At 57.6% G+C, this 16,258-nt stretch overlaps 1 protein-coding gene and 1 long non-coding RNA gene across 2 annotated transcripts; both read left to right on the forward strand.

Moving 5' to 3' along the window:
- Positions 1-48: 48 nt before the first annotated feature.
- On the forward strand, positions 49-1,180 carry LOC135979274 (uncharacterized). Its single transcript, XR_010596599.1, has 3 exons — positions 49-163; positions 695-768; positions 1,067-1,180. It is a non-coding gene; the product is annotated as an uncharacterized LOC135979274 (long non-coding RNA).
- Positions 1,181-3,895: 2,715 nt separating this feature from the next.
- LOC135979273 (maestro heat-like repeat-containing protein family member 1) lies at positions 3,896-15,666 on the forward strand. Its single transcript, XM_065579734.1, has 19 exons — positions 3,896-4,132; positions 4,339-4,394; positions 5,121-5,262; positions 5,729-5,778; positions 6,116-6,223; positions 6,376-6,492; positions 6,700-6,825; positions 7,586-7,732; positions 8,921-9,040; positions 9,727-9,806; positions 10,292-10,430; positions 11,169-11,264; positions 11,760-11,864; positions 11,990-12,116; positions 12,523-12,617; positions 12,853-13,002; positions 13,688-13,842; positions 15,131-15,287; positions 15,377-15,666. Exons 1-19 carry the CDS (start codon positions 4,078-4,080, stop codon positions 15,545-15,547), a joined length of 2,196 nt encoding a protein of 731 aa, XP_065435806.1. The 5' UTR covers positions 3,896-4,077; the 3' UTR covers positions 15,548-15,666.
- Positions 15,667-16,258: the final 592 nt, after the last annotated feature.

Consider the following 16,258-nt stretch of genomic DNA (forward strand, 5'->3'; position numbering starts at 1 on the left):
CCCCTTTATGATTCACTCACCCCAGTCTGATTCACTCCTCTTCCTGCAGCTCGCTTGTTCCTGGTGGAACTGCTCGTGTTCCTGTTCAGGAGGCTGAACAAGGACGAGGAAGAGGAGACCTGTGCCAGTCTCTTCATTCTGGACCGGATAGTCCAATCCAACAGTAAGTGACCCCACAGCGAGGCCTTGTCTTTTGATGTCTTATGGCCTCTTGTGCAATTAGCAGCGCTTAGCACTGGGCCTCATTGGGGTAATTTATACCTGTCTGCAGTAGATAATCCAAGTCCTGCAGCCAGGGCCGTAGCAACAAAGAACGTGGCCCCCTCCGAACGGTGGCCCCCTCCGAACATATGTCCGGGCGGAGCCCCTTACAATGCAGAAACTGGAATGTGGTATTTATTTTGCCACTTTTAGGGGCCCCCTTCCTTGCGGGGCCCCCTCCGGTCGGAGGGTACGGAGAGCGCTCGCTACGCCTCTGCCTGCAGCCCCTCAGCCGATGCAGCGGCAATGAGTGTGGACAGTCACTGCTGGAACTGCAAGCGTGGGCAGATGCAGCTGGTTACCCATGGGGGTAACCTGCCAGGAGGGTCATGTAGGGACATTGAGGTTGCTCTAAGGTTCCTGAGATCTCAGGTCCCTGCACACCCCAGTTTAACATCAACCCTGCCGAGCCGTGTGTCTGTGTCTCTTACAGTTTCCGAAATGACGCACAATACCGAGAAGCTGTTCATAGCCCTGGGGCCACTCCTGCAGAGCACAAGCATACGGGTGAGTCTGGAACCATGGCCAACGCGGCCAAAGCTAGTGAATGTCTGCCTGCCAGTGCAGAGGCTGCCGGGACCCTGTGCATCGAAACACATGACCCATCAGTGCTCCATAGTGTAGGGCAGAAGGTGCGGGAGAGAATCCCTGCAGGGCTCCGGCTGCATTGTCATCTCTGGGCTGCCTAGCAGTATTTCACCAAACCCCCCGCTGAGAAAGGATCCCAGCCTGGACTGGGAGGGGACTGGGAGGGGACAAGGTCCCTCCAAACTGTGTGCAAATCATTTCTGTTTCTCTCTGGCAGGTCAGAGAAGCCCTTGCTTATTTTATAAGGACAATGGGGGCGCATGGGCTCTTGGAGAAATCTGCCTCAAGACCCTTAATTGACTTCTTGGTGCGTCAGTGCACTCTGACCCTCGACAGCATGGTAAGAATCTGCAGAGACCTTGGTGACAGGAGTCCGTGAACAGGGCAGAACATGGGGTCAAGGGATAGGGAAGGGGGGCAGCTGCAGATGGGGATGGGCAGGCGATGGGCAGCAAATAGGACTTGGGAAGCAGATGGAACTGGGGACGGCACCCTCCGTCTACTGATGGAAGATGATGACAAATAGAAGACAGTGTTTTTTCCTCCCAGCCCATTCTCTCTGATCCCTCTCCCAGTTGCCGTCCGGGCTCTGTCCCTCGCACAGGGAGGGCAGGACCCCTGGCTTCCTCCTTCTCTCGCCTCACTGTGATCATCCACCTTAGGAGACTAAGCCATGATGGATCTGGTTTTCACCAGGCAGAGGGGTGGAGCCTAGAACTGGCTCCACACAGACCCTGGGCTGGTTATGGCACAGTCACAGCCAGGGTTGCGCCTTTTCTCTTCAAGCCCCATTTTCACCCCCTGCCATTCCCACTAGAGTTACCGTGCCACGAAGCTCTCCACCGAATCTAAATCTCCCTGGTGTCTCCCTTACTTCTCACCATCAGGAGGAAGCAGACGGGAGGCGCACTATGGAGCTCGAGGTCCGCCAGCTCTGCTCCAGCACCCTGCAGTCCCTGGCTGACTCCCCCAGAATGGCCAATGTAAGTGACCCTGCCCCTCTCCATTGGACACAGGCCTCTCTGGGTCTGAGCTTTTCAATGAGACAGGCCCCAACCAGACTTATTTATCTGAGCCTCCCCACTCCAGAACATCATGGGGTTGGTTAAAATGGACCCCGGATCCGAGCCAGACCTGGGTCTTTGGACCAGGGAACACTCACCGGCTGAGTGCCCCTGCACGCCAGCGTTTGGTGTCACAGGGGCTCTTCCGCTCGAGTATCCCCTGTGGTCAGTCATGCTGGTTCTGCAGCTTCCATAGCTCAGTCCCTCTTCATTGGTCCTTCTGTTAACTTTTCCCTGGCTGTTACAGGCTGGGGTCTATACAGCCCAGCACATTCTTGTTTTGCAAAAGCCAACCCTAGCCCAGGAGTTCCTGCCTCTCACCCACACTACCCTGGTGCCTACAGGAGAGTCCACTGAGCTGGGAGACACTACATCCAAATCTCATCTCTGCTGACTATTGCTTAGGTTTCCACACACTGCACAGACCTGATTACTGACCCAGGCGTCAGAACGAAGCCTAAGCAGTCAAGTATTAGCCAGCCCCCTCCACACACTGAACAAATTAACAGCGAGGTTGCGCACGGTGTTGTACTTAAAGTACTGCACAGGATCTTTTCAGGGGGAATAAGACTAAACGCCACATTTATTAGTAATACATGTATTCATTAACACTGTATTATATGCATATAATATATTACACTTACACTCACACACACACACAAATACACTCCGTCTTGTTGTTACCAATTAGTTGCTCCCCTTAACTTCACTGGCCAGGTGAGTTAGATGGGGAAGGGGTGGAGCCGGGCTTCTGCCGATCCAGATCGATGCTCCCATGTTGACAAGACGAGACCCGGAGTCCTCTGGAAGACACCTCACTTTTATAGCAGCTTTCCTCTTATGCAAATCTATACCAGATTCAAACTCTGTGTCTGTGTCCATTGGTCCTTTGTGCTGCTTTCTTTTGAGTGTTGTCCCAATGCTGCAAAGAGGGTGTTTCCAAAAGAAGGTGCTCGCTTCTAACCCCCGAGGCCCTTGGTATGTCTGCTTGTCTTTAATGAGCCCACTTGACATGTTTTATTGTCCTTGGTCTGGCTTCCAGCCCCTCTCCAACAGTTGAGGCTGTCTGGAGGTGCTGCCTTCCATGCCTTGCTCATTCACACCTCATTCATTCAACAGGGCAATTGATTAAGAGTGGCGGGGGGGGGGGGGGGGGGAGAGCTCTTGTTCTACTGCTAGCAAAAAGAAATTTTTCTTCTATCTTATTCTATCCTTAGGGGCTATAATATTCTACCAAGGGCAATGCAAAGTTTCTAAATGAGGCTTTGATACAAAGTCCCATGAAAACAGAGGTCACACGTAGGTAGACCCACCACAAGGTTATATGAAGAGGCACAATGTAAAGTGATATGAAAATTATCAGAGATTTATCTACAACGGTCACTTCAGGCAGAGCTGAGACTAGAAGTCACATTTCTAATAAGGCAGACCCAAGTATTGTGCACTCAGCTACACTGTCTTTCAGATTGAGCATGCCCAATATACGTGCTTTAGTTACTACAGGTGGGGATAGACCCCCGGGGATTCCTGATCTCCACTCTTCTATACTGTCTAGCAAAGAGTTGTGTAACCCTCTGGCACAGTGTGTGTTAAGTCCCCCTCTTGTCCACACAGCAGACAGCAATTGCGTCTGTGCTTCAAGTGGCGCAGGTCTGTGTGGGGATGTGAAGGTCAGAGCTCAAACCTCCCTGAGCGCCTGTCATGGTTTCACTTGATAGTATTGGGTTTCCTAGTCTCCTCTTTATTTATCAAGCTGGTGTATTGCGTTCCTGCCGTGAGAACACAGCCTTTCCCAGTGGGACTGGAGTTAGGAAATACTGTGCTGTCAATGACGATGCTACACTCAACAAAAGGCGGGGGGTCAGTCATGTGTCACTTGATTTGGTGCTGGAGGCAGACACTGATAGGTGTGAAGGGGGAGGGAGTGGGGATCGCTGCATGGTTCAGGCTGGGTAGAGAGGTCTGGCTGGCGGTGGCGAGGCCAGGGGTCCGGTCTAGTGTAGGAAAGAGAGAGCTGGTGCAGGAAGAGGATATTTCCCTACTGAGATGGCTTTTCTCTGCTCTGCAGGTTTTATGGCCTGGGCTGCTCCTTCAACTGAGCCCAGCAGCCCATGGGCCAGCCCTGCCTCTCCTCCTGCAGACCTCGGTCGGGGTGGTAAAGAGGATGCAGGAGGAAGGCAGGCTGCCCTTGGCCAGGAGGTGCGGCAAGGCGAACAGAGGTGAGTCCCAGTATTTTATCCACCCGCTCTTAGTCCTTCTGTAGCGAGAGGCGTCTGCCCCCAGGTGGGGTGGGGATCAGCTCTTGGCTCTGGTTCCGGCTCACTGCAAGGACACAGCCAGCCGTCAAGGGCGCAGGCAGAGCTCAGAGCCGAATGCAAAAGATCCCTCCAGAGCCTGATGGGATGCCCCCCCTTTCTGTTCACAGGGTGTCGGTCAAGCCCCAAGTCCACTCTACCCCAGGAGCTGCTGGCTCGGCTGCTGGTGAGTAACCCGCAGCCAGGAGGTTCCTTATGCTCAGTGGGAAGGAGCCGCTCCCAGAGCTGGCATGCAGTGTGTGGTGGCTCTTCTCCCCGCAGCCCCCAGAGGAGCTGGCTCGTCACATTCCTCGCGTTCATTGCACATCGACCCAGTGCCTCTCGGCATTTAACAGAACCAGCGAGCTCTCTGAGCCATCCACCTTCCTGGCTCCCCTGATCCTGGGGCTGGACCGGGTCCCCCAGCACCAGTTAGTGCAGCCCTCGGACGGCTCCAATAGAAGCCAGCTGGAATGAGCCCTTAGGGACTGTTGTGCAGGCCCCCTCCTGCCCTCTGGCCTCCAGCATCCTCCCTTACCAAGGGGCAGCTGGGGATTCCCTTTATGGCCCAGCTGCCTCTTTCGGGCTGCTTCAAGCTCCCCTTGTGCTGCTCTAACCTAGGCCAAGGATCTGACCCAGCAGCTGCCTGACGGCCTCTGGATAATCCTGTCTCCCTTCATCTGAGCTAGAGCCAGCCCAGGAGTGAGAGGATGGAAGGAGCCAATAGCTGGTCCATGGAGTGTCCCTGATCAACTGAAATATCCATCTCAATCCTGTCCTGGTTGTCAGCTCCACCTCCCTGCTGTCTCCTTCCCTCCATCACTGAGCTCTCCCCCTGCACGTGTAGGGAGCTCCCTTCTCACACTGCCTCGCAAGGGAGGGGTACAGCCACCTCTGCCTCTTTGTCCGCCAGATGCTCGGTGCGTCTTCGTTTATGACGGTGCAGGTCAGAAGGGCAGCCATGTTCCTCCTCTTCGAGCTGATGAGCATGTTCCAGGCCGGGTCGGGCCGGTTCTGGAATAACTACAAGACGGAAATGCTCCTCTACGTGGAAGGTGAGGAGGGAGTGTCTCCCCTTGCAGGAGCAAAGGGAGGGGACACCGTGATGCTGGGCTCAGAGAGGGAGAGGCCAGGGCCTCCCTCTGAATCCAGTATAATATGATGCTGTGACCTTGGAATCCGAGAGGATCACGTCAGGATCATATCCCTTGGTTCATCTAGCCCAGCCCCCCATGCCTAGACAGGAAGGATCCTTTCCAGGACCGTATCTAACCTTCATTCGACATCTCACACCTTAGGGAAGGATCTTGGCAAGCAGAACTCCTGGGTATTTCACATCAAGGGGTTTGGGTTTGAGGAGCATTGTTGTCCATCAGCAATTTGCAAAGAGCCATGGGTCCCCTCGGGGCCCGTGAGTCGGCAGCTCCTCCCCACCCCCTGCCAAACAAGAGCCAAGTTGAAGGCTGCTCCTCAGTAGAAGGGTCTAAACACAAAGGAAACTGACCTGCCCATCTCTTCCAGATCACAAGACCTGCTTCTGCCAGAGGGAGTGGGAGCAGCAGCTGCTGCAGGTAAGGGTCAGAGAAATGGAGGGCTGGAAAGGAACTCAAGAGGTCATCTAGTCCAGCCCCCCCCCCCCCCCCCGCCCACGCTGAGGCAGGATTAAGAGGCCCCTCAGCAGCACTACATTGTGGGACAGAGGAAGCGGCTGAGTCCAGCAGATGCAATTGGAGAAGCACCAGGGGCAGCTCACAAGGATTCACAAGCATTAGGAGGGACGTGGGGGGTGACAGTGCACGCTCCCTCTTCCCGTCCCCTCCCAGCTGTGGTGGGTTCCTGGCTGGAGCTATTGAAAGGACCAGTTTCTTGGCCCCTCTCGGTTCTAACTGGCTCTTCTTTCCCTGGCAGTTCCTGGAAGACCTTCTCTTTTTCATCTCGGACCACACCTGGCTGGGTTGTTTCATCACTAGTATCAGGCGCCAGCTGGCCTACGGTGATAAGCGGCCCGGTGACAAGGTCAGTGACCTGGAAGGAATTGGGGTTCAGTGCCTAGTTCAGAACAGCAGTCGCTAACCAGGGGCAGCTTGGGGTCAGTGAAACAGACAACTATACCCAGTGGGCTCTGTGTATGCCCCAATGCATCCCGCATGATGGTGTCTCTTTCACAGAGCTTTCTCTACAAGTGCTGGGGCACCGTGATGATGTTTTTTCCAGCAGAGAGCATCAAGCCCCAGCTATGGCTTCTGGTGGAGATGGTCGATTTCCGAGAAGAAGAGGAAAGAGAGGTGAGGTCTTTGCTCCTCCACTGTCAAGTGATCCCTCATTCTTTGTCAATCCCCTGATGCTACATGTGTATGTTCTGCCTTGGACAAGGTCCAGTGGATTGAAAAGATCTTCCTTATACCCATGCCCATGGCAATGACTTTGAGAGCCCATCTTGGCCCCTTGGCTTGTTGCTCAGCATTCCCAACCTCCATCTTTCTGTCTCTCAGGGATTCGCCCGAGCGCTTGGGCTGTGTGCCAGGCAACAGCTAGACGAGATTTTCGCCATCCTGGAGCACTGGGAAGAGTTTGTCAGCAGGGTGCAGCTCCAGCCTTCTGCCGGTGGCTCTCTGGAGGTACGGTCCCACCTAGCATCTCTGTTCTTTCATCCATCCCTTCACCAGCCTTTGCAGGTAAAGGGACCTGCCAGGGAGGACCCTGCTTCCCAGAAGCCTGTTCAGCGAAGAGCTAATTTCCAAGCAGTGGCTCAGCCTCCGTGCAGGGAGCCCTTTCCTTACTCCTCCGTGGAGTTGCAATCACAGCACAATGGGGTGGATCCAGGGGGGAAGGTGGGTCCTGTTGTCTAAGCTCTCCAGGATATCTCCTGGGGAGCTCAGACATGCTCCATGCAGCCCCATAAACAAGGCTCAGAGAGGGCCCAAAAGACACTGCCAAGCCATCAGCTCCCGCTGACACATTTCTAGCAGAAGAGACCCTTGGTCTTCCCCTGAACTGGGCTATTTCACAGACCTTCCTGGCAGACTCACCAGGGCTGGCATGTCTGACATTAACCTGCATCCCCCCTTCCCCTGCACCACCACCACCACCTTCCCAGTAACTCTCTGGGCCAGTGCAATCCACTGTAGTGCCAGTGACATCTCTGGAGCTAGGCTGAATTAAAGCAGCTGCTAGTGCGTCCCCTTCGGCTGCCGGGTCACCTCAACCACCCAATCCTGGGGAGCTGGGAAGGGCCTCGGAGTCCAGGCAATTCAGCTCAGCAGAGTAGCCTTTGGTTGCTAAGCCGGCTGGGTGAAAAATCCTCCCCTGGCCCCATTTGTAAGTTAGGAGCAGCTGGAGGCCATCCCTTCTCCTCACTCTTTCCTTTGCAATTCTCAGGAGCCAGCTTCCATCGAGCAGCTGAGAAGCCTCCTGCTCCTCACCTATGGGCACGTGGTCCACTCAGGCCCCACGGACCTCATCCTAGAGACCATAGGCTTCAATATCCTGGCTCCCATGCGACAACATTATTTTCTGAGCCCACACGTAAGTCAGAGCCCTCCCTTGTCCGCCCACACAGCACCTACCTGGGCTATGCACAGCAGCACAGAGCTATGTCTTTGCATAAACTCAGCTCAGAGGGCTGGCCCTTTGCCCCAGGAGGGACAGGAGACATGGGAACAGCACCATTCTCTGTGACTGCCCCATCTCAATTAGCTTCTCTGATTCCAGGCCCGTGGAAGCTAATGGAAGGACTCCTATCTGGGCCTTGTTAGAGTGTAACTGAGCATCACTTGGTGCTATTGTCCCAGAGACGACTGTACCCTGTTTGGTACCTCTAGGCTTGTGCTGCACTCACGGATCAGGAGATAAAGATTTAGGGCCTTTTTCCCCACACACTGCCGTCAATGGTGTAGCTGGACACAAAAGGCGCACAGGGGGATTCAGGCCCCTAGCCCGGTTGACAGGCTCTGGTGCTGAAGGGGGATTTTTGAGATAACTCTAGGTTGTTTTCTTGCCATCGGAGGTTTGAGGCCAACGTTCAGTCCTACGCTGGTTACAATGCCCCTATGTGCGTCCCAGAGAAAAGGAGAGGGGATGCTACTTTGGTTTAACTAAATGTTCTCTTTGGAGAATGGATGCCTTGGTAGGGAGAGCCCAGCCAACTGCAGAGAGCAGCAGATTCCTGTCCCAGATCGGCCAATTACGACCTGATTGTCAGGGGAGCTGAGCAGCCCCAGGGCCCACTGACAGCTCTGGGAACTGAAAGTGCTCAGCACCTCTGGGAATCAGCCCATTCCTTGTATTCATCTCCAGAGATATTCCCCTAGGCCAGGGGTTCTCAAACTGGGGGTCGGGACCCCTCCGGGGGTCACGAGGTCATTACATGGGGAGGTCGCGAGTTGTTAACCTCCACCCCAAACCCCACTTGCCTCCAGCACTTATAATGGTGTTAAATATATTAGAGAGGGTGTTTAATTTATTAGGGGGGTCACACCCAGAGGCTTGCTGTGTGAAAGGGTCATCAGTAAAAATAGTTGGAGACCCACAGCCCTAGGGAATGCAAAGATGTTCCACTCGGCAAGCCAGGTCCTTTCCCTTAGGGCATGAGGGCAATCCCGCCTAGGACAGCAGCTCCCTTGTAGAGACTCGCCCTGTAGCCTTGTGTCTCAGCTCTCTATTGCCTGTGGCTGTTTCCTCATTGTTCTCTCCCCCTCCTGCCTGTGAGCCCAGGACCCACTGGTGAGATCTGCTTTTCTGAGAAGCCTCGCGCTGGTGGGTGAAGCTGTCACCCAAGTGAGCAGGATTCCCTTGGTGAGCCAGGACACATACACCGTGCTGTCCCCCCTGCTGGTGAGTGAGCACGCTTGGGTCCTGGGAGGGGTCCCTAGGGCAGATGCACGTGCCACAGTTTCTGGCGTTTAAAGGCCATGTGCTGTGTTTGCGACCCGGTGCCCAGGGTTCTACATTGTGCACTGCAAACCCAGTGCTGATGCCAGATTCTTCTGGTGCGATTCCAGCCCAAGGAATTAAATGACACTATTTTCCATTAGCGGATTCATGCTGCTTACACCTGGGACCATTCCCCATCCCACTTCTCAGAGATCTGCCTGGCAGCCAGAAAGCGCCCTGGGGATTAACTCCAAGGGTTTTCACTCCGGGACATGATCCTGAGGAGTTAACAGGCGCAGCCCTCCCTTGGTTTGCAGGAAAATATTTGACCTCAGCTGTTCAGGACTCTAATGCTCCCCGTCACAAAATCGCCTCTGCCCAGATCCCCCTTCCCTGCTCCGTGGCAGATGCTGAAGTTTCCAGATGTGCCGTCAGGAATGGCGAAATAGGGGCTCTGGTGAATGTCTCCTGCATTCTGGCCACATGGCCGCTCCCAGGCCATCTTCCCAGCTCCGTGCCCCAGTGCACTGCACGCTGGGGCTGAGGGTCGGTGGGGGCGTCAAACTACATTTGGAGATTCCACGTCTTGCTGAGGAACCGGGCTCCCCCAAATTCTTTTGCCTTTGACTCTCTGCTTTGTGCTGCAGGAGATGCTCAGAGGCAAGGACCGGGCCCGGCTGCAGAGCCCCGATCACCAGCATGCCCTGCTGGCCATCTCATACATAGGGTACGTCCATGGGGCCTGACTCAGCTGCGGAGCCCAGCAGCCGGGGAGGGGCAGATGGAGGGAGAGGAAGTGGGGGAGGGAGGAGCTGCAATAAGAACCGGAGGATATTTCTCCCTGGTGGCTCAGTAACGAGCCATATCCTCCTCGGGCTCCGGGTCTCTTTATCCAGCCCCCATCTCTGCGTCTTGCCTGGTAAGAGGGAGCCCCTCCCGTCAGCATGAAGTGCTGTGAATGGGTGCAGCCGCAGAGCAGGGCCCAGGATCAGCCCCGGAGAGCAGCTTCCCCAGCAGAGCCCCTGCCGGGCCCAGGGGGCAAAGGCATCTCCAGACAGGACCATTCCCTAGGTGGTGGCTCTGCTGGAGATGCCCCATGGAGCTCTGCTGCTAAGGGAGGGAGCTGTCCCTCGAGCCATCAAACTCAACCTGACTCATGCCAGGACCTGTCTCCGGTCTAATGGCCCCGTCTGCTCCGTTCCTTCCACTCAGGAAATTTGAGCCTCGCCTGTCTAAGGAACAGGAGGCTGAGACCATCGGGACTTGTATCGCCAGCGCCATGATTCAGCGCCCAGCCCTGGCGAAGCTGAGAGGGACTGAGGTGGCAAAAAGCTCCACTCTCCGGGCAGAGGTTAGTGAGGCATGGACAAAGCTGCAGCTTCCACCTGCCTCCTTGGCTGGGAAACTCAGCCACCCCCCTGCTGAGTAGCTGGACCCTGGCCCGATGCAGAGAGCTGCGTGTCCAGCCGAATCCAGCCCCTTGGTTTATTTTCCAAAGGGCTGGTGACAAGTGGCTACGCAGTTAACTCTGCAGTGGGGTTGGCAGGGAGAACAGCTGTAGAGGTGAGTGTCTGTGAGACTGTATAGAATTACCCTGGATTCTTGGCACAGGGAGCTAGAAGCTACCCCCGTTTACACCAGCTGAGGCTCTGGCCCAGAGCGTTAAATAGCATTTGGTGCAGAGGGAGCAAAGCATAGATTCGGGACAGCGACACGGCCAGGCCATGACTCGCCCTGCCACAGAAACAGAGCTTGGCTGGAGCGGGATGAACAGCTCAGCCCTTGTGGAGCCAGCGGGGTGTTGGGGGCAGCTGGGGCCCCTCCAGAGCGGGAGGGAGGAGGCCTTCCCTCCAGAGCCCAGCTCAGTACATGTGTTGGGGAGCCCAGGTGGGAGGAAGGATTCTTTGGGGAAGGGCAGCCCGTGGTCCAGGTGAGACCCATGTCTATGTGCAGGGGGATCAGTATCACCTGGGTAAAGGGACTCCGAATACCAACAGCACCTGGCTCCAGATGGGGGGATTCACTCGTCCCCCTGCCTCGTGCACCCCACCTCCCTTGTTATTTACTTCCCTGCTTCTCTCTGCTCCAGTCTCTCCAAGAACTGCCCTGGGAGGGCCTGGATCTTGTGCTGCAGACATTCCTGGAGCAGCACCTGACCCCCACCACGCTACTGCATCTCTTTCTGGTATGATGGGGCGGGGGGAGGGGCCCATTCGCACTGGCCATCTGGGGATGGGCCGGCTGGTCAGGTTCTACCCGAACCACAAGAGGGAAGGCTCCAGTTGATCCCGAGGGGGCTGAGCAGGCCTCCCAGCTGCGATGAACTAGCCAGTCCCCCTGGGGCATACACCCAACCCTGGGATCCAGCAAGACAATCCTAGTCCTGCTCCAGGGTGTCACTTTGGCCTCCTACATTTGGCCTGGAGCCCCTGTTCCCCTGAAGGAAACAGCCCCGAGACCCTACAGGATCAATGGGGAGAATCCTCAAAGCGCTGAGCCCAAGACCCTCAGATCTGTGCCAACGCCCCCCAGACAGGAGAGGAGCGCTGAGTTCCAGTGTCCGGAAGTGGAGGAGAAGAGGTTAAATGCTCCATGTCCTCTCCCTGCTGGGGCGGGAAGCAGGTTCTGGAGGTCGCCCCGGCATTGCTGCCACTCACAGGACTTTCTCCCTGCTCCCCAGCACTTGCAGCCATGGATCTGCTCTCCCCGAGCCCAGGAGAGGAGCCGAGCTGTGAGAGCCAGCGCCCGGCTCTTCATGTTCTACCGCTTCAAAGCCATCACCGAGGTGAGCAGCGCAGATCCTGCTGCCCCCCCCCCCCCCGCCCAGCACTCACGGGAAGTGGGGGGAATACAGACAGAGCTGGGCTCGTCCCGACCTATGCCCTCAATTTCTGTTTGGTGGCCCATTAGGACCTGAAACCCATGGTAGAGCAGGGCTACATGGCCGGGCTGCTGACAAGCCAGGCCTTCGATGCTCAGGAGGCCACCAGATACTGGGCATCTCAGGCTCTCTACTGGCTCTTCACGCCTTGCAAAGGTAAGATAGAGTGGAAGCAGTCGCCACTTCTCAGCCTTCACAGCCCCAGCCGTTACCTAGCGAGCAGGGCTGCAGAGAGAACATGGCGCCTTCATCGCAGCCCTGACCAGAGGGACACAGAGCAGAAATGGGTTGGTACCTCCCGGGCTGACCTGGCTTCTGCCCTTCACCAGGTGCCTGGGACCATCTGGGACCTCCCCTGATCCCACCCCAGCCCCAACACACCTTCTACATCAGGGTGAAGAGTGGGCAGTTGGCCCAGAAGCCAGCTGAGAGCTCACCCTAGCTGGTCGTTCCCAGCTGCGGCTGGAGTCTGGCTCTTTGGCACCTCTGATCTGGCTCAAAGGGGAGGGGGAAGAATCCGGCCCTGAGAGCTCTGCCTGAGCACTGCTGGTTTCTTGTGCAGCTGTCGTGTACACCAAGACAGGGGCAGTGGTGAGCGTGCTGAGCAAGACGCAGAAGGATGCCAGCTGCAGAGAGAACCCTGTCCATGTTGCTATGGTGAGTAAAAGACTGTGGCTGGAGAGACAGACACACACATGGGAAAGGGGGGTTATTGGCTCCTTCCCTTGATGAGGAGCCGGCAGATGGAAATTCCTGGGTATGGGCTCCAGTGCCCACTCACATAGCCCTGGGCAAAGGCTGCCAGTGCCTCTGTCCCCATTCCCCGAAGAGCAAACCCACCTCCCCGGGCCGGGGCTCGCTGCTCACACTCGGCCTGTGCCTTTCCCTGCAGCTCATCGCGAAGCACCTGCAGTCGAGTGACCTCATGCCCTTCAGCTTCACCCTGCTGTTGGGCCTGCTGGAGAAGGAGGAGTGTGCAGACCAGCTGGCGGGCGTCATGGAGGCGGTGCTGAGAGAGCAAGAATCAGAGCTGCAGGGCCAAGTAATGGCTGGGCATTGGAGGCACCATGCTGACATCTCGGGCAGCTCCATCTTGTCCCGTGCCTAGAATTCCTGGGGCACGAGGGAGGATGTGGAGGGGAGACATCCCTTCTCACCATCATTGATCAATAGGACCCATCCATGCCCTGTCTGCAAGGGGGCCGCTGGGCACGGCCCTGTAATGGTTTTCAGGCTTTGATCCCAGGAGTCTGGCTTGCCCATCTCACTCCCTGGGAAATGTGCCCTATCTCCAGACCCATCCCCCAGCTGGAGGAACAGAGCCTGCGGTGGGGTCCCCCGTGTCCACTGACTCTTTGCCCAGTGGGCATGGATTGACGTACAGGATGGAAATGCATCCCAGACGCTTAGACCCCACTCTGGTGCTGAAGCAGCCCAGGCATGTTGTCACAAGGGGAGGTACAGCCGGGATATCCGGGGGGTGGGGTGTCACTGGGCAGCGGGATTGGGACCCTTAGTTCTACGGTGCTGGATCACGGGTGGGGGTTTCAAGGTACCGAACCCTGAACCCCCCTCGGCTCAGTCACTCGCTAGGAGAGTTTATCCATGGCCTCCGCCGGGCCATGTGACCGCTGCCTTGTTTCTGAGCCTGCCCAGTTCCTCCTGGCCCTTGCCTGCCACCCACCCACAGCGGGGGTAGGGTCTCAGCCCCTGCTTTGCCTCCGCAGGTGCAGGATCTCCAGGCGGCTCTTTCCTACACACTGAGCCCACCCCGGGGGGGGCGGCTGAGTGAGGGGACGAGAGACATTCTCCACCTACTGGCCAGACAACACACCAAGGCCGCGGTCAGCATCCTCCTGAAGATGCCCTGGCCTTACAAACGGTGAGCGCCAGCCCCAGGGAAAGGATAGAACACCCCACTCCGGCCTCCAAGCCCCCGCTTAATGGGATCACTCCACAGCACCACGGTTACATGCAGCACAGACCCTCCCCTTGCACACAGGCCCCCAGGGAACAGCCCTGCCCCGGCATAGCCTCCCTGTCCCTTGGAGGGCTCCGTGTGCTCTGGGAACCCCGGCTCAGGGCTCCCGCAGCTGAGCTATTCCAAACACAGCTGTCACCCTCCCCCACTTCGTTCTGTGCACTGCTAACCAGTCCACCCCATCCCGGTTCGGCTGTGCAATGGCTTGGCTGGCTGGAGGCCAGAACAGTCTTCCAGCCCCCACTCCCCCCCATCACTACACAGACCAGGAGAGATCCCATGTGAGCAGGGTCACCTCCTCTGTCAGCATGGCCCCCCACTCCCGGCAGGGCATCCCTCCAGGCTGAGGCAGGAGAGGGGCCAACCTAACTGCATTGCCCCCACAGACGCCCCTACACTGAGCATGTCCCCGCAGGGGCACCCCCTCCCTGCAGCTGGGAAATGCCCTCTCCCCCCTGGAATCCCAGCCTGGTATCTTCCCCATCACCGCACGCTTTTAGACGTCTCATCCCACCCCTAGAGCCTGGTCTTCTCCGATTCACCAGCCTGCCAGGTTCCCCTGGGCCAGCAGCGCCTTCCCTGCATCCTGCCCAGAACCAACAAGCACAGAGCCCATTTTACAGCCTTCTCCAAACCCCGCACCCCAGAGCCATGGCGTGGCCAAAACTGGAGCCTTGTTCCTCCTGAAACCCCCACACTCTGCCCCATGGGGAAGGAGCTCCTGCTCTCCTTGGCCACAGCTCCCACTCTGTGCCCCCCCCCCAGTTCAGGAGATCCAGCCCAGCACCTAGCCCTAACCCCTCCCAAGGGTGGGCACCTCCTCACACCAGCCCCCACCCCTGAGCCCAGAGTCACTGCTTTCCCCCATGGGGGCTCTAACCCCAGCCCTTCTGGTTCCCATCAGGAGAAGGCAGCAAGGGAGGGAGGGGGCCCCCAAGCTGGGAGAAGTGAGTCTGGCCACGTCCACCCATCCCTTTCTGTGACACAGCGCCCCCTGGCAGTGCCCGGGCAGGGGGGTATGAACCCCTTAGGACTGGACAGTGCCTGAAGGGCCTTGAGGTCAGCCACCAGCAGGCTCAACCTGCTGCTTCTGGCCCGTCACCCCTCGGAGGGCATCATCCCTGGTGTGTACCAACTGGGCCCGTCCTCTGTGTGAATTCCTTACCTGCCGTCCCTCTGTCCGTCACAGCCCCGCCAAGGCCATCTGGAGATTCCTAGGTGCAGACCCCATGCTGACCAGGGAGGTATTGCACATCCTGCTGGACGACAGCCCAGAGAAAGGCCGGGCTAACCGTGGGCAGACCCAGGACAGGAGCTGCCCCCAGCCAGCCCGGCTGCCCCCGGCGGTAAGTTCCCATCGCTGGCATTCAGCCCTCTTTCCCGGCTGCATTCTGCGCAGGGCCACGGTCTTCTGACTGTATCTTTTCCCTTCCAGACCACATGCGGCCTGTGGGAGCTGATCGGGGCCTTGGGGCAAGCGGACACGCTGGAGGGACGCGAGGACGACCTGTTCGCCTCTTGCTTCCTCGCCATCGCCTGCCCCCCGGCACGGCACCTCTCGGGAGCCCAGCAGGACTTGCCCAGTGACACCAGACCACGCAGGTAATGTGTGGGGCCGATGGATCCCAGCACCCACGCAGTGTCTGGGCTAGCCCCTAGGAGGGGGAAGCTTCCTTCTTGGACCTTCATTGTCCAGGGACCCCCGACACCTTCGGGGGACCAAGGGTTCAGATCAGCCAGGCTTCTCGTGCTTAGGAGCGGGCACATCTGCAGACACTCCCCCCTGCCCCCACAGTTGCGGGGGGAGAACCAAAGGCAGAAGTGGGGCAGCTTCTAGGCTCACCCTGATCCCTTCAGTGCTGCAGCAAGGGAGTCCTGCCCGCCCCCACCCTGCCCAGAGAGCAGGAATCCCTGCATCACCATCTCCTGCCTCCTTCTCTTCCCAGCATGGCCGTGCAGGCCCTGGCGCGGGTGCTGCGCCTCAGGGGCAGTCAGACAGCTGTGGAGCTAATGGACCAGGAGCGAGGCTGGCAGCTGCTGGAGGAGGCCCAGCCCGAGGGGTTCACTCTCCTTAGCAGGTGAGGACAGAGGCTGGAGGAGTCACGTTCTGGAGCCCAGTGGGGCAGAGATGGGAGGGGGTGGCCGGGACCGGGCCGGATTCCGGCATGTGCAGGGTTGTCATGCACACGTCAACACGAACTCTTGTTCTCCCCCAGGGCCATAGTGACCCACCCAAACCTGGCTCTGAAAAGCATCCCAAAGCTTCTTCTTCCCAGCCTCCAGGCCAGCCAGGAGGGCGAACGCATGGCCTGCACCG

This window comes from Chrysemys picta, unplaced genomic scaffold (assembly GCF_011386835.1).
Source record: "Chrysemys picta bellii isolate R12L10 unplaced genomic scaffold, ASM1138683v2 scaf743, whole genome shotgun sequence".
NCBI lineage: Eukaryota > Metazoa > Chordata > Testudines > Emydidae > Chrysemys > Chrysemys picta.

Bases quoted from the DNA above. Each gene is read 5' to 3' on its own strand.
- LOC135979273 (XM_065579734.1), top strand. From the start codon at position 4,078: ATGCAGGAGGAAGGCAGGCTGCCCTTGGCCAGGAGGTGCGGCAAGGCG. The intron at 6,826-7,585 runs GTACGGTCCCAC...TGCAATTCTCAG, and splicing joins CTGCCGGTGGCTCTCTGGAG to GAGCCAGCTTCCATCGAGCA. The intron at 12,618-12,852 runs GTGAGTAAAAGA...CTTTCCCTGCAG, and splicing joins ACCCTGTCCATGTTGCTATG to CTCATCGCGAAGCACCTGCA.